At 41.6% G+C, this 26,609-nt stretch overlaps 1 protein-coding gene across 3 annotated transcripts in view; it reads left to right on the top strand.

Annotated features, from left to right (window-relative positions):
• diaph3 (diaphanous-related formin 3) overlaps positions 1 to 21,989 on the top strand; it is a 323,559-nt gene extending 301,570 nt beyond the window's left edge. For 2 of the 3 annotated variants that reach the window (XM_058400944.1, XM_058400942.1), the window contains one exon: positions 20,046 to 21,989. In XM_058400944.1, coding sequence (XP_058256927.1) covers positions 20,046 to 20,311 — 266 coding nt within the window. In that variant the 3' untranslated portion in view covers positions 20,312 to 21,989. The remainder of the gene's footprint in view (positions 1 to 20,045) is intronic. The other variant, XM_058400943.1, reaches the window with a different exon arrangement.
• The last annotated feature ends 4,620 nt before the right edge of the window (positions 21,990 to 26,609 follow it).

Raw genomic sequence — 26,609 nt, 5'->3', positions numbered from 1 at the left:
TGGATTTCTGTTAAATGTAGCACTTTGTACCATGTCCAAACAGTTCAGTTATATTCCACAGTGTCAAAAATGTGTTTTGAGATTGCATATGACTATGTAGTCTATAAATCCCAGTTTTGTTGAGTGCCTTGGCTATGGTTGCTCGAGAACAGCATCCCCGATCCGAGCCGTGGAGCTCTACTGCTTCTTCAGCGTTTTCCCGGGACACATGATTACTGATTCAGTGGACAGCCTCCACAGGCAGATTTGCAGTTATTCCTTATTTTTACTCTTTTAAAAATTAATTTAATAATGCTCCACTTGATGTTCCAAGTTGTGGGGTTTTTTGGTTGGTCATTTACCAGAACTTCCTGTCCCAGACCTCTCTGATACTTGATTTGGGCGACTTGGTCTTCATGACGCTGTTTAGATATGTTCTCTAACAACGTCCAGGGCTGTACCAGGAGGCAGGAGTAGTTCTAATGAGATCATGTGACACTAATTACACACAGGTGGATGACATTCAGATAATTATGTAGCTTATGAAGGCAACTGTTTACAACAGGACTCTCGTGTGTTTCATAGCTGTGTGTGTGTGTGGGGGGGGTATTTGTAAATATTTGTGCATATTCAGTTCTTCATCCACTTTAATATTGTGGTGTATTTTGTGTGGATTCACGACACTTGCTTTCAATTAAAGTGCATTTCAGTTCCAGGCTTTAAGATGTGGAGCTGTTAAAGGCTGGGGGAATATTTATGCACAGGGTACAGTATGCTGTATCATCATACAGGTTATAATATATTTTTTTTATCCATCTTGTCCCCCTTTACACAAATAATAATAACAACACTAATAATAATAGAAGCTGTGCAGAACAAGTAGCAAAACCCCTCCAGTGACTCAGGTCAAAGAGAAACAATCCACTGTAAGTGTTTTCCTTTACAGTCCTCCTGGGCTTTATGATAATATTTACACACTTCCCATGGGACTGGATTTTTTCCTGTCTGCTCACATGGATTGAAATGTGTGAAGTCAGTAGTCCTTCCAAAGGTCACTAGGGGAGTTCTTCAAATGATTACACCCCACCCAAGCACTCTCCTAATATACAGACCCATACAATTCAGTTACAGCCCTTTCCCTGTTCACTTCCTCAATTGATTTAAATCAATAAGTTCAATCCAATCTCCGGGCTGTCGCTGATATGGAATACAGCACAATGTACTGCTCCCATTATTCCTAGGTGCAGTACTGCATATGAGCGGCTCTGCAGTTCTCTTGATTAGCTTTTCGTACAATATTAATAGCCTTTAAATGTTTGTTTTTCCCATTTTATCCTGGGCGGATTTATTGGAGGAATTCCGTGGGGCAAAATCAGTATGTGTTTGATGTATTTCATAACGGAGGATAATAAAACGGCAAATCTAGTTTTTAATTTAAGTAATTATCACCAGTAATGGCATTTTCTGTTTTTATTATTTATGAGGTGTTTCGCAGTGCTGCTTACTATCTAATTATGCACATGCATTCACACACAGCATGTTATTGTGAGAAGTCCATGTGCACCTGATGGTATAAGGCGCTTCTGCTTTATCCGTCTCGGTGCACATGATATTTGCTTTCTCTGAGTAGGCACTGATGTGAAAACTGGGTAATGATCTGGACACAATTACTGTGTGTGCTTCACTACACACATCACCTAGTGCACTACATCACCTACACCTCACCTAGTGCACTACATCACCTACACCTCACCTAGTGCACTACATCACCTACACCTCACCTAGTGCACTACATCACCTATACCTCACCTAGTGCACTACTCCACCTACACCTCACCTAGTGCACTACATCACCTACACCTCACCTAGTGCACTACATTACCTACACCTCACCTAGTGCACTACATCACCTACACATCACCTAGTGCACTACTCCACCTACACCTCACCTAGTGCACTACATCACCTACACCTCACCTAGTGCACTACATCACCTACACCTCACCTAGTGCACTACATCACCTATACCTCACCTAGTGCACTACATCACCTACACATCACCTAGTGCACTACATCACCTACATATCACCTAGTGCACTACACCTCACCTAGTGCACTACATCACCTACACATCACCTAGTGCACTACACCTCACCTAGTGCACTACATCACCTACACCTCACCTAGTGCACTACATCACCTACACCTCACCTAGTGCACTACATCACCTACACCTCACCTAGTGCACTACATCAGCACTACATCACCTACACATCACCTAGTGCACTACATCTCCTACACATCACCTAGTGCACTACACCTCACCTAGTGCACTACATCACCTACACATCCCCTAGTGCACTACATCACCTACACATCACGTAGTGCACTACACACATCACCTAGTGCACTACATCACCTACATATCACCTAGTGCACTACACCTCACCTAGTGCACTACATCACCTACACATCACCTAGTGCACTACACCTCACCTAGTGCACTACATCACCTACACCTCACCTAGTGCACTACATCACCTACACCTCACCTAGTGCACTACATCACCTACACCTCACCTAGTGCACTACATCAGCACTACATCACCTACACATCACCTAGTGCACTACATCTCCTACATATCACCTAGTGCACTACACCTCACCTAGTGCACTACATCACCTACACATCACCTAGTGCACTACACCTCACCTAGTGCACTACATCACCTACACCTCACCTAGTGCACTACATCACCTACACCTCACCTAGTGCACTACATCACCTACACCTCACCTAGTGCACTACATCAGCACTACATCACCTACACATCACCTAGTGCACTACATCTCCTACACATCACCTAGTGCACTACACCTCACCTAGTGCACTACATCACCTACACATCCCCTAGTGCACTACATCACCTACACATCACGTAGTGCACTACACACATCACCTAGTGCACTACATCACCTACATATCACCTAGTGCACTACACCTCACCTAGTGCACTACATCACCTACACATCACCTAGTGCACTACACCTCACCTAGTGCACTACATCACCTACACCTCACCTAGTGCACTACATCACCTACACCTCACCTAGTGCACTACATCACCTACACCTCACCTAGTGCACTACATCAGCACTACATCACCTACACATCACCTAGTGCACTACATCTCCTACATATCACCTAGTGCACTACACCTCACCTAGTGCACTACATCACCTACACATCCCCTAGTGCACTACATCACCTACACATCACCTAGTGCACTACATCACCTACACATCACCTAGTGCACTACATCACCTACACATCACGTAGTGCACTACATCACCTACACATCACCTAGTGCACTACATCACCTATACATCACCTAGTGCACTACACATCACCTAATACACTACACATCACTTACACATGACCTAGTGCACTACACATCACCTAATACACTACACATCACTTACACATAACCTAGTGCACTACATACATCACCTACACATCACCTAGTGCACTACATCACCTACACATCACGTAGTGCACTACACACATCACCTAGTGCACTACATCACCTACACATCACCTAGTGCACTACACATCACCTAATACACTACACATCACTTACACATAACCTAGTGCACTACACATCACCTAATACACTACACATCACTTACACATAACCTAGTGCACTACACATCACCTACACATCACCTAATACACTACACATCACTTATACATAACCTAGTGCACTACACATCACCTACACATCACCTAATACACTACACATCACTTACACATAACCTAGTGCACTACACATCACCTACACATCACCTAATACACTACACATCACTTATACATAACCTAGTGCACTACACATCACCTACACATCACCTAATACACTACACATCACTTACACATCACCTAATACACTACACATCACTTACACATAACCTAGTGCACTACACATCACCTAATACACTACACATCACTTACACATAACCTAGTGCACTACACATCACCTAATACACTACACATCACTTACACCTCACCTAGTGCACTACATCACCTACACATCACCTAATACACTACACATCACTTACACATGACCTAGTGCACTACACATCACCTAATACACTACACATCACCTACACATCACCTAATACACTACACATCACTTACACATGACCTAGTGCACTACACATCACCTAATACACTACACATCACTTATACATAACCTAGTGCACTACACATCACCTACACATCACCTAATACACTACACATCACTTACACATGACCTAGTGCACTACACATCACCTAATACACTACACATCACTTACACATGACCTAGTGCACTACACATCACCTAATACACTACACATCACTTACACATAACCTAGTGCACTACACATCACCTAATACACTACACATCACTTACACATGACCTAGTGCACTACACATCACCTAATACACTACACATCACTTACACATAACCTAGTGCACTACATACATCACCTACACATCACCTAATACACTACACATCACTTACACATAACCTAGTGCACTACACATCACCTAATACACTACACATCACTTACACATGACCTAGTGCACTACACATCACCTAATACACTACACATCACTTACACATGACCTAGTGCACTACACATCACCTAATACACTACACATCACTTACACATGACCTAGTGCACTACACATCACCTAATACACTACACATCACTTACACATAACCTAGTGCACTACACATCACCTAATACACTACACATCACTTACACATAACCTAGTGCACTACACATCACCTAATACACTACACATCACTTACACATAACCTAGTGCACTACACATCACCTAATACACTACACATCACTTACACATAACCTAGTGCACTACACATCACCTAATACACTACACATCACTTACACATAACCTAGTGCACTACACATCACCTAATACACTACACATCACTTACACATAACCTAGTGCACTACACATCACCTAATACACTACACATCACTTACACATAACCTAGTGCACTACACATCACCTAATACACTACACATCACTTACACATAACCTAGTGCACTACACATCACCTAATACACTACACATCACTTACACATAACCTAGTGCACTACACATCACCTACACATCACCTAATACACTACACATCACTTACACATAACCTAGTGCACTACACATCACCTAATACACTACACATCACTTACACATAACCTAGTGCACTACACATCACCTAATACACTACACATCACTTACACATAACCTAGTGCACTACACATCACCTAATACACTACACATCACTTATACATAACCTAGTGCACTACACATCACCTACACATCACCTAATACACTACACATCACTTACACATAACCTAGTGCACTACACATCACCTACACATCACCTAATACACTACACATCACTTACACATGACCTAGTGCACTACACATCACCTAATACACTACACATCACTTATACATAACCTAGTGCACTACACATCACCTACACATCACCTAATAGACTACACATCACTTACACCTCACCTAGTGCACTACATCACCTACACATCACCTAATACACTACACATCACTTACACATGACCTAGTGCACTACACATCACCTAATACACTACACATCACTTACACATAACCTAGTGCACTACACATCACCTAATACACTACACATCACTTACACATAACCTAGTGCACTACACATCACCTAATACACTACACATCACTTACACATAACCTAGTGCACTACACATCACCTACACATCACCTAATACACTACACATCACTTACACATAACCTAGTGCACTACACATCACCTAATACACTACACATCACTTACACATAACCTAGTGCACTACACATCACCTAATACACTACACATCACTTACACATAACCTAGTGCACTACACATCACCTAATACACTACACATCACCTAATACACTACACATCACCTAATACACTACACATCACCTACACATCACCTAATACACTACACATCACTTACACATAACCTAGTGCACTACACATCACCTACACATCACCTAATACACTACACATCACTTACACATGACCTAGTGCACTACACATCACCTAATACACTACACATCACCAACACATCACCTAATACACTACACATCACTTATACATAACCTAGTGCACTACACATCACCTAATACACTACACATCACTTATACATAACCTAGTGCACTACACATCACCTACACATCACCTAGTACACTACACATCACTTACACATGACCTAGTGCACTACATCACCTACACATCACCTAATACACTACACATCACCAACACATCACCTAATACACTACACATCACTTACACATGACCTAGTGCACTACACATCACCTAATACACTACACATCACTTACACATGACCTAGTGCACTACACATCACCTAATACACTACACATCACTTACACATAACCTAGTGCACTACATACATCACCTACACATCACCTTGTGCACTACACACATCACCTACACATCACCTTGTGCACTACACAAATCACCTAGTGCACTACACACATCACCTACACATCACCTTGTGCACTACACAAATCACCTACACATCACCTTGTGCACTACACAAATCATCTAGTGCACTACACATCACCTAGTGCTCTACACACATCACCTACACATCACCTTGTGCACTACACAAATCATCTAGTGCACTACACACATCACCTACACATCATCTAGTGCACTACACACATCACCTACACATCATCTAGTGCACTACACACATCACCTACACATCACCTAGTGCACTACACACATCACCTAGTGCACTACATATGTCACCAACCAAACCACAGGACAGTACAGCATGCTTACAGAGAGTTAGCAGTTGTGTGTTTGTGTGTTTCTCTCTTTCTCAGTGTGTGTCAAAGGGGAAAGATGTGAAAGGGTTGCCATATCATTCAGAAGGACACAGGAGAAGTGTAGTGGTCCATGTCTTTTTAATTGCTTTTTCTTTGAGTGCAGGAGCGTCTCCGCACAAACACACACGCATGTCTGTCACGCAGCGAGCTGATGGGTAATTTGTGTCACATCAGAGCATCCATGACCTTCACTGAAGTCTAATATTAAGTCTAATTGCACTGAGGGACAGATAAAGTAACCATTAGTTTTGTTTTGTAATGCTGGAACATCAGGACAGACTTGTCTGATGTAGCAGTGTCCTACAGCACCATAAAACGGAGACGAGCACGAGGGGACACCCATTATTACTCATTATTATAGCAGAAATGTCCACATTATGAGACTAGTTATGTAATTGTGATTATGGTCATTACTTCTCAGATGTAAAGTGTTGAAAGTTTACGCCTAGCTGTCTACAGACGTAGTGAGGGAGTGTCATAATTATTACATAAAGTAGCTTATAATACATCTGTTTTTCCGGCTGAGAAGCGAAGCTGCACTGATAAACGCTCCGCTTCATTTTCTTAATAAACAATATATATTATAATCCATCACAATCTGCACCGCTTCTTCGGTTAGGAAGATGGATGACTTAAGGAGGTTACTGGCTGCTAACAATTCCAAATTACTTACAGGAAAAAAGAAAGGAAAAAAAAAAACGACTTATCGTCTCTTTTGGTTTTAGTAATTATTTGTCATTAGCAGAAGAGGTAACATAAATCATTTGGATTTACAGTTCCACAGAGTACCTCAAAAGAGTGTCAACATTTTATGCAAGATTAATCATTACTTAGAGAAAACCCAAAACAGCACCTTATCATAGAGACTTACTGGTATATGGCCCTGTTATTGCAGCCACAATGTATATTTACATTCATTAGCGTGTATTTTAAGTGTTACACCAGTAGCCCCGTGTAGAGATTTCTCTCGTTAAAACGTTAAATTAAATATGGGCTTTCATCATTTTATTACAGAACATCAGGAAGAGTGAGCGAGAGTGTGGAAGAATGGTAATAATAGCTGACCTTTCACAAAATGCACAAAGCATCTGCCGTTATCGCCTCTGCCCAAAGTTACACATTATGAGCTAAAACAGTTTCTCTCTGTCGCTCTTTTTTGACACTATTAGTTAAAAAAACAAAACATAAATTTTGACCTTGAATTGTCCTTTATGCTATCTCTTTATTTTTATTTTTTAATTAGTAACACAACATACTTACAGGAGCAGGTCTGGACGGTAGCGGAGAGGGAAGCGCCTCACTCACAGCTCTTGTTCAGGGGTTAACTCGTAGGTCAAGTGAGAAAACAAGTATTTGTACTGTGTAAATGTCAATCTCTGGGTAATAGATTGGATCACACAAAAGGCCTTTTGGCAGCTCACCTGTGGTTAACCAGAGAGCAGGACTCCCCTTATTGTCTTTTCACAGCACTGAGATAGATGTTTGGCAGCTGCTACAATTTTAAGTGATTACTGAACATATATTAATTGATACTTGATAAAGTGTTAAAACATCATAAGTGATGAATAATCACTGAATTTAAGCACTGTCGTTATACACTGTGGTGTGTAATGAGCTTGCTAGCAATGCTAGTACCAGATAGACTGCGTCATTTGGCATATGGAAAACACGACATGTTAGATTAAAATTTTTTATTTGAGTCATGCCTTTGTTGATGGAGCTTCCATGACTCCTTAATGCTGTGATTATGGCACACACCTGAGAGCATGTCCTTCTAAATGAAAGTCATTTTTTTCTTTCACTTTGTGTTATAATGAAAAATATGTTGTTTTGGGGCTCAAACTAAAAATGGATGCAGCGCAGGGTTAATATTGTCTTTGAGTATTTAATCTACACCGATGTATTTAAATGTTTAATGCTTACGTTTGGCTAGCCAAGATGTATAAGGTCAGTAATAAACTGCAAGTCTGCGTGATTATTATATTATACACATTTTTTATGAGTAACCTGAGACACGGACTGGTCTACAGACTGTATTGATTCATGTGTTCATTTTATTAAGATTATGCTGTCAGACGGTTGGATAAAAATACACATTGTCTGCAGATTGCAGTTAATTATCAGTTTGACGATGACATTTCATCCTGTTCCCATATCTTGTTCAGTGTCGTATGTTGGCAGTAGTATAATTATTATGAGTTTTTATTAGTATTAGTTATTAGGTATGTATCGTTCTTGATTGTTTTTTCCTTCTCTGCATGCTTGAATGTTTTTAGTAATGTAGGCAGCTCTGTCTGTGGTTTTTATGCAGTGATGAGACAGATACTGTGTGCAGACGCCACGACAGTGAAATAATCACTATTTTTCATATTTTATATCATACCAAACTGAACAGGTCTAAAGAAGATGCAGATTGTTCTGGATTTCAGTTGTGATTGTGGGAATGCTGTTCTCAGATTCGTTATTGCAGTCTGTCAAAGAGCAGGACACGACTGGCTGTAAGCAGCGATACTGTGAAGAGGAAAAGCAGCAGAAGAGCATATGTTTCTTTGACAATCACTTCCTGTTTACCAGGAAGGCCACGTCTGCTCGTGAAAGGAAGCTAGCGCTCCTCATGCAGCCGGATGTAATGTAATATGGCATAAAATATTTCATTTTTAGGACAGAGAGGCCTCAGTAAGAATGGTTTATGGGGTTTTGAGTGGGTTGATCTTTTTAAATATTCAGCTTCAATGAAATATGGAGCATGACTCTAGGCTGTTTTGAATTCATAAGTACGTTTCACAAGGCTGGATGTGCATACTGAGACCTGTCGAATTCAGCATAGCTAAAAGAACAGCCTGGTGACTCAACGAGGCAGCACGCAGCCTGACTCAGAACGAGCGTGCCAGTGGAGGGGGCATTGCCAAGCCTCAGTACTTCAAAAGAGACAATAATTCTTTTTGAACCCTTGTGTTGGGGTGAAACACAATGCTCCTAATCTGAATTTTCTTTCTCAGCCCATTGTGAGCGTGTTAGATATGATCAGTATAGTGTCCTTTAGATCACACAACTTGCACTTTCTTTCTTTTATGTGATGACAGTATTGCAGCACTCTGTCTCCCAGCATGAAATCTTTCTCACCGCACCCGAAGAAGGTCGAGCTGCCTGCGTGGTCCGTACCTACTGAGCTGATTGACTGGGAATAATAAGTAATGACTTCTGTTGTTGACAGATGTTCACATTTCAGGAAATAGCTAGCAGAAACAGCAAATCTGTTCAACCTACATGTGCTTTTGTGGATTTTAGGGAGAAGGGCAGATCTGAACAGCTCCGCTTTGGCTGGGGTGGAGCCTCTTTTCCAAAATGGAAGCAAAATGGAAACAGAAGCCTGAAAGAACGATTCCAGCATACAGAGCTACTGGTTATATTTCTAGCACGGTGTTGCCATGACTGAAGCTTCGTCTGGCCAGGAAGTAATATATTAAGTGAAGAGATCTTTTTGTAGCCATGAGATGGTTGACTAGAGCTGAATACTTGTTTTAAAAGAGAGAAATCCTTTGAATTAGGTCTCTGTGGCCACAGGAATGAAGATGAAGATAGATTGACACATAAAGAAATATTGGCTTTGTGAGCTCGATACCATTAGTCCATGTCACCTTAAGTGAATTCATAAAATGAATAGACTGTAATCGAAAATTAATATCTATCTATCTATCTATCTATCTGTCTGTCTGTCTGTCTGTCTAGATAGTTGCCCATGACTTTGGTATCTTATGGCACCAAAATAATAATTTCTGTCCACAAGATACTTTGTTTGTAGCCATGAAAATATTCACTCGTCCTTAATATATGAGTGAATCAAAATAATCATTGTTTTACCTCAGAGGCTCCTTAGCAGCATGATTCATTGCATGGAAGATTTCAAATCAGCTTTTCCATCTGAAATTCTGTGATATTCGGAGCTCTAGAAACACATTACAAACTGAAACGCTAACAGTAAAAATATAAAAACCGCTTTCCTTTCGTAATAGGATTAAATATGGCATAGCATTTTTCAACCTGCATTGTAATTTTATCAAAAGGATTGTTAATGCATCTCCGTCTGTACAGTAATGTTTTAAACTTTAAGCAAGACATCAGTCATGCCAGCAGGCACGAGCTCCTCTCCTCTCAGCCAACGGTCATTTTGCTCACTTGTCCAGCTCTGTGCTTGTGTCACTGAGCATTCATTTATTACAGGCCAGTCAGATCAATGCCATCACCTCGTCCTTCAGTCCTGAGGCTGGATATCTGACAGACAGCCCACTGTCTACACCCCTCAGCTCAGTCAGCCACTCCCTCTTCCCGTCTACAGCTCATCAGTCTGTCTGCTCATTAACCTAAAAGACTGTGATGAGGGAATGAAAGAGAGGAAGATTGTGTGATTGTGTGTGTGTGTGTGTGTGTGTGCAGGGATTGGGGAGTAGAACAGAGATGGATGATGCATGGAAACAGGCAAGCTACATAGAAGAAATACGTCTGAGAGAAATAAATATTAATGTGCAAGTAGAATAATTACCAGGCTCCTGTACCAACATGAGCTCTGTGGCTTCAGACATACATCCTGGAGTATCCTTTCAGTTTTCTTCAGTCACATCAGGACATGACCGAAAGGAGAAAAGAGATCCTGCTGAGGAAGAGTCTCAAGCCAAATGGTTTTCATGTATTTATAAACCCCAGCGTCTAACAAAATCAATATTTAAATTTCATCTTGTCTGACCCGCTGCTTCTCAGTGCACGTGCTGCTTAAGCATACCTGGCTTAGCCTCTGTAACCTGTCTGTTTTAGTAAACACCAGGATCAGCCTTTTCTTTTTTTTTTCTTTCTTTCCTGTGATTTGTTTTCCGCTCTCACGTTTACACGCCAGCGTCGAATACGTTCTCTGTTTGCTTTCATCGCAATCAGATTGCTGCAGTAGGCTTCTGTCCTTTGGTCTAGATTATCTTGATCGTGCGGCCTGTATAACTTATTTGGTTGTAAATAAAACCGCTTGTATCTGATCCAGGATTGCAGCTGTGATATCTGGTCTTGTGAATGTTTATCTCTTGGCTTCTCTGTCCTCAGGAACGCTGTACTGGATTCCTAAGCTATTGATTTTTTTCCTTTTTTTTTTTGTGAAATATCATCTGCAAACAAATATCATCTCCGAAACGGTCATAGTTGCAGTGAGCATTGAGAAGAAAGCAGTGCAGATCAAAGGGACCGGCGGACAGTGAGAGCAAGCGACTGAAATAGAGCCATCCTCAAGCCATTAGCTCTCATGTAACAGTGGTTAGTAGATGACTGACAGGACAGCAGAGGACAGAAGAGGTAGATTTGTAAGAGGTCTGCGTTTCTGAATAGTTCCTGGTCTGTGTTGTATGGAAACAGTCGATCTAACTGTTTATGGCTCTGCGTGGGCCATGTTGCAGTAGCTGTGATTAGCTTTTAGCGCCTCTGCTGAATAGCAATCCCCGAGTGTTTTGTAGTCTGACTAACCTCATTGCTCTTTACTTAGTTCTGGTGGTTTGCAATTTGATTCAGTGTGCTGTAATTAATAGCATGCTGTTGATGGCTGCACTTTCTGCTTTTCAGCTCAGAATTCAGATGAAAAATTGACTATTTGTTTTATGATCCAAATTATTCTCTTGATTTTAAAGCCCTTGGCAACATGGGTTCAGATGGGGGTTTTTTTTCTTACTAATCATTTACCAGTGGTAGACTGAATAAATATACATTCCTAATTATGGTTTATTTCTTACTAAATGTCCTATTTTCTGCACGATCAGAAGGAACTGTTTAGGCTTGTGTAGTTTCAGATCGTATGTTGATTGATGGCAGCATCTTCCAGTGTAACATGCCAGTACTAGAACAACTTCCATAGCACTTTAGTTTTTAGATGCAGGCCAAGAAAGGTGTACCGTTGTATTTTAAACATATTTCTAGTGGCACTATGCCACAAATCAGGTACGATGTAGTTTGCATGCACTCCACTGCTTCTTCTCCTTCTACCTAGTTTAAAGCAGCGTTAATCGGCGGAGGACAGCCCTGCAACATGCAGAAGCAGCACACATATCGCATCCGCTTTAATAAATTGGTTTAGAATAAACTTCACGGTCCTCTCATTTACTGTACAGTAAGCTGTATAAGTATACACCTTCTTAAACTTTTCCACATTTTGTAGTGTTTACTTAGAACTGAAAGGGATCTGGTCAAGTTCTGGCGAAGTATCAATCAAGGATTTGTTCTGGTTTTGGAGGCTGTCCAAAACAAGTCAGTAAAGAGGGGATTCATGAGAGAAACAACCAATTGGCCAAAGATGATAAAGGGAAGGAGTTGGAGAGATTCAGAGGCTTAGACTAGAGAGGATGTTCACAGGACTGCTCTAACCCAAACATTCCACAGTTCAAAGGTGGGCAGAACAAAGGCATTAAATTTTGATGGATTTTTCCAAATGAGAAAATGAATTTGGCACAGCGCCCAACCCAACATTGCTCATCACGCTGGGAATCATCATCCCCACAATGAAGCACGGTGGTGGTAGCTTTGCATCCGCAGGGACTGGGAAACTGGTCAGGGTTGAAAGTAAGGTGAATGTAGCATAATACTGGGCAATGCTAGATCACCACTCTATCTAGTCTGCAAGAAAAAGTTCAGACTGGAAAGGAGAACACAAAGATCCTCAGTGTAGAAAATCTAGAGTTGAAGTGGTTGAATAACAATTTAATTAATTTTTTTTTTATTGATGGACCTTGTCACCGAGCAGCTTGACAGAAATATATCAATTCAGGATATAAATTACAAATTTTACATTTATCCCGTAAAACCTGATTAAAAGCCAGCACATCAATCCAATCGCAAATCTATGACAAGAAAATTGCTGCTCGCAGAAGCTCTCTCATCCAGTCTGACAGAGCTTGAGCAATTTTGCCAAGAACTGGTAAACATATCGAGATCCAGATGTGCGGAGATGATAGAGACATATCTCAGATAACTATTCCAGTTTTGCCCACGTATCTCGGCAAGATCAACTTATATATTTGTGTCTCATCCACAGGTAGTGTATTGAGGGATTGTGTTCAGGTTTTCAGGGCCGTCCATGAGTGCAATATCTTAAGAACAAGTGGTTGAATGATTGCAGGATTCATGTGGAATTATCATTTTAACCAGCAGATGAACTGATTATATTTTGGAAATCCATAAACCTACTGAAATAGGATTTTCCTAAATAACTTTCTTCCGGTTTGTCATACAGAGATGTTACTTACATATTCATGATCAGGAATGAAGGCCCATTTTCTGGATATATCTGATAGCAGCCGTCTGTCTGTCTGTCCATCCACCTGAGATTATCGGGTCAAGGTCACAGCCAAGTCAAATGTCTGAAATCATTTTTTTCCCCAGTAGCATATTTTAAGGGTTCTTCTCATGCATATAAATTCATACCAAGAAGGACTAGGCTTGTTGGCAGTGGAGGCGTCCCAGTCGACTCTGTAGGCGTCCAGTTCTACTTGTTTTCATTTATAGCATCGTGATTTTTTATTGTACAATTGTGAAAAGTTTTGTCTTGGCCTTTCACTGTGACTGTAAATTCTCATTTCTTTCAGCGTATTAAAAGAAGCGAGTTTTACTTAATGTAAACTTCACTAAAATAGCTAAACGAAATTCTAAAATTTAGCAAAAGTGAGAAGCTAATATTAATTAACACCAGTAAGTAAGAGGCTATTTATTAAAACACTGACAGAAGCAGGTTTTGGTACAAAAGTCTTCATCCTGGCCCGCAATTTGTGCATTAAAGGTAGCACTATATTGTGGGATTTGTTTGACACGATAAAACCCTGCATGCTTTTATAATTTAATACATTACTGTTATCACTTTGTGGTTTTGTGTTATACTAAGAAACTCTGTTGATTATATTGTCTGAATGAAAAATTCTTCTAGATCACGTTTATCGCTCCAGATGTTTTATCTGAAAGTCGTTAAACGCCTTATCAGCTCCATTTTGTTCCAATCGCCTTCAATCTCCTTATCCCCTAAACAAACATCATTTGCTGACATTTTCTTTTCTCCCTGAGATCAAGTAAGCATTAAGGCATTTTAATTTCTAATTAATTTTAGCACTGAGCTGAATGCTCTGGGATTAGAACTCCCCGCTACAGCTTTTTTTTTTTTTTTTTTTTTTGTAAAGGACTCAATACAACCACAGCACCGCGACCACAAAGAGCTGTCTATTAGACACAGACAAGCAGTGTGTGCATGGGGATGCTTTCTCAGAGTCTCACGCCGCCCTAGGGAGTTAGATAGGAACCCTGTAAATTATGCTGTTTATGCATCCACAGCATTTTTTATTCCCTTTGTGTGTTTCCACACAGCCAACGTGGTGTCAAGTTCGCAACAAGAATCCCACGAAATCCCAGTACAGCAGGAGGATGCACTTTGATACAAGTCACAATAACCCCAGCAAGCCTCAGGGCTCCTGCACCAACCTGGGAGAAAAGTCCCACTCCATCACGACTCGAGCACTCTCTCCACACTCATCTATTCATACTTTCAGTTCTGTCTTATTTGGGTTCCATCCTTAATTATCAGGCACTAGAGAAGCATAAATATGTGTTTTATGTGATTTAGTGTGGGGAGAGGAGCAGTTGCGGATGTGCTGTGGCAGTGATAATGTGCTTAATTACTGCTTAACTCATGTGGACACGAGGAAAATGTGCAGGCCATCGCTCTGCTAGTCCTCTGCCTGACATTAATGCCTCCTTCTCTGCCAGATTTATCACCACTTTGTATCATTAATGACTTTTTTCCCTCTTTCACCCTTTTATTTTTGTGCTGGGGATTAGACAATACACATGTGCGCGCGCACACACACACACACACACAGAGCGATTCCCTCATGCACTCAAACACACTGTCCTGTCTCATTTTTAGGCGTCAATTAAGGTATTATTTATGACTGCTGGTTCAGGTTCAATCCACCCTCTTACAGAATTAGCTCTGATCCTCCCCAACCTTGTCACCCTGTGTCATCCCCCCTCTTTTTTATCGCCCAAATGTAGATAAACGAGTGTGCTGAGACTTCACAGAGAGCGAAAATGAGAGGTCCGGCAGGAGAGCCTGATCATTAAGCTAGATTTAGTCATCAAGCGGTAGCATTACATCATCCTGCATTGCTTTACTCCTAGCTCCTGAGACACACTTTGCCCCATTTTGCTACTGGTCTAAACACCAGTTTTTGGCTTTAGACCATTTATAGATTTTTTTTTTTTAGCATTAAAAAGTGTTCATGAGATTAACATTAAAAAGTCAGTAGGGTTTATCCAACTTTTTTTTTTCTCATCCGTTTTTATTGATGAACCAGTGTGACTATGCTGGCATGGTTTCACCCACTTTTCAACTCTGCTAATAAAAAAAAAGTAGCAAATCATTCCAGTATTGGTATCATAGCCTCCCACTGAACTGACTCTTACGGTTTCTATCATCTCCAGTCACACCATTCACCACGTGCCATTTAACTCCGTTATGGCCGTGGTCCAAGGAAAGACAAATCACATAATCATTTCTAATAACTATATATAAATAAAATAGCAAGCGGGGGAGATGGTTATTGCATTGAGCTGAGGCGCCCTCGCATTGTTAGAAATGGGACAGGCTTTGTCGCCGCTATTCGTAAGCCTGCCTGCGTACCAGCTCGTTAGACTGATCAAGCGTCCTTGTCGACTGTCACGTTCTGTTGAGCTGCCTGCCAAACTTTTAGGGGAGGGGGATGGTTATGAGCAAAAGAGATGAAAAGTCATCTTCTCGCAAGAGCCTCAGTGCAAATGCAAATTGAGAAAATGATCTCACAAGTCAGAAATCTGTTTTGCGCTCCTGTTCTATTTGGAGAGAGAAATGAGTGTCGGCTAGCTGGCACCGGACGTGAGCAAAATTGTGTGAGCGCTGAGCTGAGTGGCACACGCGCTGATAAAAGGCAAGAGTGACATCCATAATGCCAGAACACGCTGTGTGGGAGAACTGCCATCTTAACGCTCCCACAGAGACTGAACGAGCATGAATGGCTTGAAGGATGGATGTAAGGGAGGATGGCATCGTTGGTCACTGTGATTGATAGTTGAATCAGATCAGGTTAAGATCAGTCTGACCCAAATGACAGGATATATGCCAACAATATATGGCCAAAAGTATGTGGACACCCATGTGTGGGCCTTCCCAAATTGCTGCAAAGTTGAAAGCAAACAATTGAATAGAATGTCTTTGTGTTCTGTAGATTCACAGTTTCCATTCACTGAAACTAAGACGCTCAAACCCTGTTCCAGCATGACAATGCCCCTGTGCCCAAAATAGCAATGGCGCCTCAATGGTTAAGGCCCTGGGTAACTGGCCACTATAGGGCCTTTATCCCTCTTTGCTGCAGGAGTGCTGTATTATGACCTTAAGTCTGAACCCATCAAGCTCAACCCAACAAGAGAAAAAGGATGTTCCTAAAGATATGATTTGGCAAGGTTTACCCAAACTGCTGCCACAAAGTCGAAAGCACACAATTGTATAGAATGTCTTTGTGCAGTAGCTTTACAATTTCCCTTCCAGCATTGTTCCAGCATGACAATGCCCCTGTGCACAAAGTACAAAACTCCATGAAGACATGGTGTGTTAAGGTTGGAGTGGATGAACTTGCGTGTCCTGCACAGAGCCCTGACTCTCACTCAACCCCACTGAACACCTTTGGGGTGAAATGGAACACTGACTGGAACCCCAGACCTGTCAAATCTCACTAATGCTCTTGTAGCTGAATAAACACAAATCCCCACAGCCAGACTCAAACTTCTATTGGAAAACCTTCCCAGAAGAGTGGAACTTCTGGAAATTATAACAGGAAAAAGGGACAAAATCTGTAATGAGATTTTTAACAAGCATATTTGGGTGTGATGATCAGGTATCACAAACTTTTGGTCATTTAGTGTATCTAAGTAACTTCCGTTCAAATGTTCTCATTGGACATTAAGGTTGTATTTTATAGTAGACATTCCACACAGATTAAACAGGATGTTGAGTCATAGTTTGATATCAAGATGATAGTTTAAGACCAGCCTGAAGGTTTGCGATTGTCGTGAGAGGAGAATCGGCCTCAAATTCTTGTCGCGTGAGCCTGGCGTATGGAAAGGCACAAGTTTCAAATGGATTACAGACAGATCTAAAAAGCAGTGAAACTGTCTCTCAGACTGAAACCATACTCCCATTCTAATTAATCCCTCCTCAGTGTCTTCTGATGGCAAGCAATGAGCATTCCTCTCATGATCCTTGTCCAAGTGAAGGCTTGATGCAGTCTTATCAACCAGTGTTCAGGAGGCTTTGAAAAACACTCATTAAATCATTCTCCTCACACACACAAACACAGTGTCTGGTCATATCAGCAGAGCCAAATGTCAGACAAAATGCAAACAAACCACATTTAAATGATCCATGTAAAGAAAGGAAGCATATGACTAAAGTGTGAAGCATGGGGCAGAGAGTGCCACACAGTGACAAACGAGTGTGTAGCCATACAAACTAGTATTGAGAGAGGAACGGAATACAAACTTGCAGCTCCATACACAGCCTTAATTATCCTGCCACACGAGTCTAGCTCCCTGTATAGCCCGCATAGCATTCATCTTAGAGCCGTGCAGACTTCACAGCACCTCTAGCACTCCCTACTGCTTCATTTGCAATTGAAATGCCATTCAATCATAAATTGATGTAGCTGTCGCAGGTAGTTGATGGGCTGCTTGTGCAAAGTTTGAGCTTGAGTGAAGGGTTAGTCGTAGTTCAGGCCGTGCTGAACGGCCGTCTGCGGACATTTGCTATATCTGTCACAGCAGCGTGGAAAATTATGAGGTCTGATGAGTCTGACCTTCACAGCCTCCTCGGACAGAATTGGAACAGCTCTATAAAACTCTATTAAACACAGGCGATTTACGTGGTTGTGAGACTTCAGGCCGGGAAATCGTGCTTCAGTATTGTTTAGTAGTGTTGTCATTTCCGTTGTCATTTATCAAAGCAGCTGTGATGTTTCACAACCCCATCCAGATCCACCCCTGTCACTTTTTTAATCTGCATCTCAGACAGTAGCTTCAGCCGCACGATGAGTGATGCGGCCGAGCCGGGAACCGCCGCTGATCTGACAACACGTCCTCGTACTCCGGAAAGCTCTGGATGAAAACACTTTACTCCTCTGCTCCGTTCAGAAGCGAGGTCACATTAATATGGATTTCTCTTTCTCGCCATCCGAGCCCTCCCCCTGCTATCTGTCTGTCTACATCTCCATTTTTTTTTGTTTCTTTCTTCCCTGTAAGCCAGATAAAGTTTAAATGCACTCAGCTCAGGGCTGTAATCCATAAGAGATGGCAGCTTCTTTTTGCTTTCTAACATGGGGAGAGGGAGAGCGAGGAGAGTGCAGAGAACAGGAAGCGCAGACAGGCAGCCAAAGACTTCTTTTTTTTTTAAGATGCCGGTGGTCGAGTCAATCAAGCACATCTTTGGCTAATGATCCGTGTGGCGGAATGTAGCGCAGGAGTCCAGAGGGCTGGCTCTTCTGATCACTCCCACAACACAGGGATGAGGGCGGAGCTAAACTGCTTGTAGGGAGAAGACGAGAAAGGAAGTGAGAGACAAAGGCCAGGCAGGACAAAGCAAAAGGTTAATTTTATAGAAATCAGCAGTGTGCTAATCTTGAGATTTTTGTCTGTCTGTGTGTGGGTGGGTGTGTCTGTGTGTGTGGGGGGGGGGATCGAGGTGAAAAGGTTTCCTGTAGAAAGGAGAATGGGTGTTGGTGCAATTCTCTACTTGTACAATAATACGCTTCGATTTAATTATGTTAGTGTTGTCCCACAGGTGTCATTTGCATGGCTCGGTGATTGACACCTTCTCTCCTCCTTGGGCTGCCTCTCATTTGTCTGATGACTCCCCCGGCTTCTCACAGCCAATTTTCTAAAAGCTGCTAACAGGGATAAATACTTTGATGAGAATGCACTCATTTTTTTTACTCTCTCTCTCTCTCTCTCTCTCTCTCTCTCTCATTCTTTCTCTATCTGTTTTTTTCTGCCTTTCTCCATCCTGCAGAAAACACAAAGGTACCTCTGCAAAGGTCACGGTCTCGGCAGAATATCAATTTCAGCTCGGCACGAGCCCTCACTTCCAAGGAGGCTTATTATGAGAGCGAGGCCCATTCATCTGCAGCTCGGCGATCAGCCCACCGGCCAGAGAGGGAGCAGGAGAAAGAGCGAGCGAGAGAGCGAGAGTGTGAAAAGGAGCAAACTCCCCCCAGCTGCTCAGCTAACGGAGAGACTGACGTGGAGGCTCTTCTAGCCCGGCTCCGCGCCCTGTGATGACCTCACCTCCATTTCCCAGTGCTCTTTAACCTCTCCGTTCCACGTACATTCAAAGTAACCCACCATCTTTTTCACTCTATGGGCGAGAGTCAAGCGCGAGAACACAAACAGAAAGAAAAGTCTTAACAATTAACCTTTCCTTTTATGTCACTGCCCTTTTTTCTATAACAGCCATGTTGTTTTGAAGAAGTGCTGCCATTGTCCAGTTGAATTCATCATGTTATTTGTGTTTAAGAGCTGAGATTGATGGTTGAGATCTTTACACTTCTAAAAGTAGATGTGCATTTGTAGAGAGGTTCGTCTGCGTACGTAAAAGCAGCAGCGGTTCAGTGCCGCTAGAATAGTTCGCGAGATCTAAGCAGAAAACAGCAATTAAATGCTACAGCACCTTTTCTTAAATACGTGCACTTGTGCACTTTGGATATATCCTCGACTCTATGCAAACTCATTAAATGTCTTTTCAAAAACAGTTATAATTTTTTTTTTTTACATGTATTTTTTTTGGAGGGGAATTGTTTTGTAGAATTTCTCAGCCCTGTATGTAGTGATGAAGGGCTCAGAGATCAGCTCCACAGTAATTGGATATATTGATAGCACATCATACTATAATTATTCATGAGATATATCACTGTAAATTAAAAATAGAGCTAGCTTTAGCATTCAATGCATAAAATTAAACCAGGAGACTGCTGCTTTTTTTTTTCTGCTAACCTATGCCATTTTCCTAATAGTCTGTTAAATTCCATATAATCATCATTTGACACTTTCTCAGGACCAAGAGCTCCAAAAGCAATTTTAGAAAAACCATGAGCCAAGTCATGTTGAGTGATGAGTTTTTTAATTAAATCTTTTTTATATTTTCTCCTAATTCAGTATTTGCCCACTAGTACCTCGCGTCCCACACACTACCCTGTAGTGTTACAGGCTAGCTGGATACTGAATGATATTCCCTGTTCTCCATACATGAGTGCATACACACCTCTGATTGGCTAATGAAACTCTGATCAGTGGAGGAGAGAGAATTTCCATCGCTCCTGACAAAATAAAAAGCAGCCAATTACGCTCTTCTTGCCTCCAGGCCACAGATCTTTACATCGCCATCTCAAATGTTGATTACTTTTCATACAGCATGGCTTTCGTCACCATGACAGCATAATTATGGTATGGATTCCATATGACAGCAACTTGCTACTACATTTGTATTGCCAGGACCTAACACCAGCGTTTTTTTAAACAAACATATAATATGCATGTTTATTATTGTGTGTGTGCTGAAAAGGCTGTAAACCATATTAGCTCCAATAAAAGATTAGCGCTTATTACTCTGTAACAAGCCGCATTTACTCGATCTCTGTTAATCTTTGGTACGTTTTGTTTCGCAGTCTCTTCTTCTGTTCTGCCACTGAATGAATCTTGAAATTAATTGACCTGTACGTCTCTTTCTTGTCAACACGGTATTATCTTGTCTTTTCCTGATTTAATAATAATCTCATGCGGCATTGTCTTCAAATTGAACACGACACCCGTGATAAAATTGCGATTCGGATATTCCTCCTCCTCCTCGTCGTACCATAAGCCTCGCGCTTTCTTTTCTAACTTTTCCGTGTCGCACAATTGATTGTAAAAGGTTTGCGGTCTCATTTACATTAAAGAAACAGAACATTGTTTTGTCTGTGTGGTTTTTCACAGCCGGTGAATGTAACTATACCTGTGCAGCTTGTTTGTTTAGTATAAAAGCATGTCACCTGAGCTTCCAGGTTATTTTCAGTCATTCTTACACACTGAATATTATTGTGTTTTTTGTAGTTTGACACACAACCACGGTAAGATTTGTTGTACCAATTTCATGCTCTCCAGACTGGCAGAGGCCAATGCTGACGCTCTGGTGGAACACGCGGCAACAAGAAATCCGCTATCTCGTACAAAAACATCAACTGGAGCCACATTTAGATGGTAAAGGCATGAAAAATTGCATAGCTGCTGCACATCGAGCCCCAAGATGATGCAAGTTTGGGTTTTCGGTGAAATAATCACCCAATGTTTTTGTTATTGCGTAGAGCATGGGGGGTGTGTGTGTGTGTGTGTGTGCGCAAAACCTGCCAAGGTCTTAATATAACTTGATGACCTGGAGTTCAACATGTTCTGAATGCTGAACTATTCGTTCCTCAAGAGCTCCTGATTGCACCATTCCATGTGACGATCAACTGTTGAAGAATGGACATTATTTACATTTATATTATTTGCTTATCCAGTCTCATCTAAATGAGGATGAGGTTCCCAAGTCTGGTTCCTCTCAAGATTTCTTCCTCATAACATCTCTGGGAGTTTTTACTTACTCAGCCTTGCTCATTAGGGATAAATGTTAAGGATAAATCGTAATTCTTTAGCATTTTTTCTGTTTCTATACTTCTATAAAGCTGTGTTGTGACAATGTCCATAGTTAAAAGTGCTACACATATAAATGTAATTGAATTGAATGTTCTGCTCTTTTTAGGGATCTCTGCCTCTGACCGTCTCAAACATGTCGGAGTCGGTAGCTACAGTCAGGTCCCATGTAACCACAATCAGAGGGCGTATCCCATTAGCTCTTTACAGGAAAACCATGACCAGCTGACAGCCAAGTGAAGTAGCTCTGTTCTCAGAATAAAAGGCTGTTAAATCTGTGAAATGTACAAGTAAGACTTCAGTGCAGAGATGTTATTAGAAGGAAAGAGATCTATTTCTATCTGTTTATAGAACTAACGATTAATTCCACGCTCACACAAAACGTCGAGTCGCACTGACAAAGCGACTGGATATCGTTCTTCTCGCTGACAGAACATGACTTCCAGAGACTGCGACTGTTGACGTGGATGTGAAATTTCTTCATGCAAGTATGGAACGACTCGTTGCTTTACCAATGGAAGACAGTAGAGCATACACCGCTTCTCCTTCATTTCACATGACACGATGCGTGATGTACGCCAGTGAACTTTATACTCAAACGCCAGATCTCCGTCCAGAAGGCTTCATTTTAGCAGCAGGAAAGTTGATTTTGAATGCTAGTTGCACCACCCACTGATAAACGTTATTACTATGGCAACCAGCAGTAGGGGCACCTACGGGCATCTTGCAGCGATAAAATCACTATGTGTGAACGTAGCATTATAAAAAGTAAAGGCTATGACTTGTGTACAAAAAAAAAAATTTGAGGAGGAATAAATACAGAAAAATACCATTCTTAAAGAGCTGTTCATCACCTACCAGACCCCGTATTAGTAATTTTACAGCCGACTCAAAATGGTGGGAGATTTTGAACATGCACCTCGTGCGCCAGCTCAGATACATCCTGCGGTATTAAGAAATCCAGCCAAGGTTCCTCCCTGAAATGGTAGACATGGCTTCACACAGAGCTGCAGGCATCATAACAGAGAAGTGGTTCTGGATCACGAATGAAGCCAACGCTACTGAGCTAGCCAGCACTCGTTAGCTCACTAGCTACAAGACAAGCTCTTTTGTAAAGTCGAAAAGTTTTGCTCATTCACCTGGTGCTCAGTAGCTCCCATTCCCGATCCCACACGATAATGAATATTATTTATGTATTCTGTTTAATGTGTTGAATGCAATTTGGGACGCAGCCCTAATTGAGAAATGAAATGTGTCCATATAGAGAGCCCTAAAATGTTTGGAGCATATACACAGTATATTGTACAAAGCTCAACAACCAGTGCATAAATACCCAAATGGAAAAAGGCTTGTTTACACAATGACATTTAGTTAAAAATGTAGAGCCACAAACGGCGCTGTTGGCTCTAAGCCTTGGCAGACTAAGCCAGTAGCATGTGTGTAAATATACAGACTCTTCTCCCAGCCGAAAAGGTTGGTACTGTTACAGCATAACTTGAAAACGTGTCTTGAAAACCAATGCTCTGATGCATTTAAAAAAAAAAAATCATTTGTGAAGTATGTAAGATTTAAGGCTGTTTCTTTCAGCCATCATGAAGTTTCAGCTGCCAAGGCCACTTGCATGTGTGTGTGAATGTAGAGATGCACTGATACTCCGCCAGGAGCCAGAAGGTTCTGCCATCATGGTGTAAACTGCCCAAGAGAGACTTGGCAGTTCTTATATATGTTTTAGTTCTTATATGTTTTAGGAGGGGAAATTGAATGATTGGTCATTTAAATTGGATGAGACGACTTTGAATGATGAAAGGACTTCTTTGGAAAAAGGAACGTCTCTTTCAGCCCTGAGATTATCGCATATCAGTGTGGTTCCCATTTCCCAATTCCAGTCTATAGGTCTCATGTCTGGTATGTTTTTTGCTCAAAAATACCTGCTTCAATTCACAAAGTTACTACCAGATATAACATAGCTGCTATGCTGGGCTCTGATCAGGACTGGCCAAATGTAGGCAGCCAAGACTTTGGGGCTTCAATTCTTTAGGAAAAGAACGCTGCTCATTTAAAAGACACACTCTTCAGAGACTAAAGCTAACTATGACTGTTCACTCATGCGAGAACTGATGAACAAAGAAGCTGAGATACATATGGACATAGCGCATTTTTACTCCGTTCTTTGCACAAGTGTGAACGCAGCACTGCCTGCCGGTGGCCTGGAGCCATTGAAGATAGAACAATACTGACATTCCTTTCCCTCATCAGGATCCACTGTTTATTTAGAAAAGTCATTCAGTGCCACAGCAGCTGTCTGAGGACTGTACGGAGATGTGAGCGCATAGAGGAGGACTGAGGCACCTACAGTGATGAAAGACTCTGCTACCCATGATCTGACTGTTTATTGTATTATAAATAATCATTATGACTGCTTCTAAAGGTGCGTGCTGCAATTTAATTAATCCAGGGGAAATGGTGTGCTAACTTCAAAGAGCGCTACCCCCTTCACACCCTCCACAATCTCAATATCTTTGATGCTAGTGGGACTCAGAAGTAATTTACGCTGTGATTATTTATATTTGCCTGTGTAAGCAGTGTAAAATGAAGCCATGAATGCTGGTACAGCACCTTCCCAAACTTAATCCAGGCTTAATTGCTTGGTTACAAAAGAGTGCTATATATACAGTGGCATGTGTTAAGGGGTGGGACATATTAGGCAGCATGTCAACAGTCATTTCTCAAAGTTTGATGTGTTGGAAGTGGGAAAAATGGGCAAAGGATCTGACTATCCCAAATGGCAAAATGTGCAGTTCTGCAGTGGTTAGTATCTACCAGAAGTAGCCCAAGGAAGGACAACTGGTAAACCTGTAACAGAATCATGGAGACCAAGACTCACTGATGAGTGTGGGGAGTGAAGGTTAGCTCATCTGGTCTGATCCCACACTGTACAAATTGCTGGAAAAATGAGCGCTGGCTCTGTAGGAAAGGAGTCAGAACACACAGTGTATCACAGTTTGCTGTGTATGGAGCTGTGTAGCTACAAACAGACTGACCATGCTGACTCCTGCCCACCACTGAAAGCACCTACAGTGGACATGTGAGCATCAGAACTGGACCATGTGGACTAGTTCGATAAGTTTTCTTTTAAATGATATGGGCGGCCAGGTGTGTGTGTGTGTGTGTGTGTTACCTGAGAAAGAAATGTCACCAGGATGCACTATAGGAAGAAGGCAAGCCGGTGAAGGCAGGATGATGCTTTGGGCAATGTTCTGCTGGAAAACCTTCAGTCCTGGCATTCATGTGGATGTTACTTTGACACGCACCACCTACCTAAACATTGTCACAGATCAAGTACACCCATTCCCCATTCACAGCAACATGTTTCCTAATATCAGAGCCCCCTTTCAGCAGGATAATGTTCCCTGACACACTGCGTAAATTGTTCCGGAATGGTTTCAGAAACATGACAGTTGGACAGTACAAGGTGTTGTGTTGACTTGGCGTCTAAATTCCCCAGATCTCAGTCCGATCGAGCGTCTGTGGAATGTGCTGGACAAACCATGGAAGCTTCACCTCACAACTTAAAGGATTTAAACGATCTGCTGCTAACATTTTGGTGCCACAGCACATCATATATATATATATATATATATATATATATATATATATACATATATATATATATATTTACTTCCATCAAGGATGTCTTTCCTCTTGTATTACTTGCTGTGTTTTTTTTCTGAGCTGGGGTCAGTAGGAGGCCCACTCTTAGGCACTGATTGCTGAAGCAGACTCCATGCAGAGCTAATTTGGCCCATTTGTGCAGTGGCTGATGGAACCAGCCTGCAGGAGACCTTGTTTTTCAGAATGTCACTCAAAGTCCGACAGCTAAATGTCATACTCCCATAAAGTTTTTCTTTTT

Source organism: Hemibagrus wyckioides, linkage group LG10 (assembly GCF_019097595.1).
Source record: "Hemibagrus wyckioides isolate EC202008001 linkage group LG10, SWU_Hwy_1.0, whole genome shotgun sequence".
Classification (NCBI taxonomy): domain Eukaryota; kingdom Metazoa; phylum Chordata; class Actinopteri; order Siluriformes; family Bagridae; genus Hemibagrus; species Hemibagrus wyckioides.
Note: the sequence above shows the minus strand (reverse complement) of the source record. Positions and strands in the feature narration are given on the sequence as shown.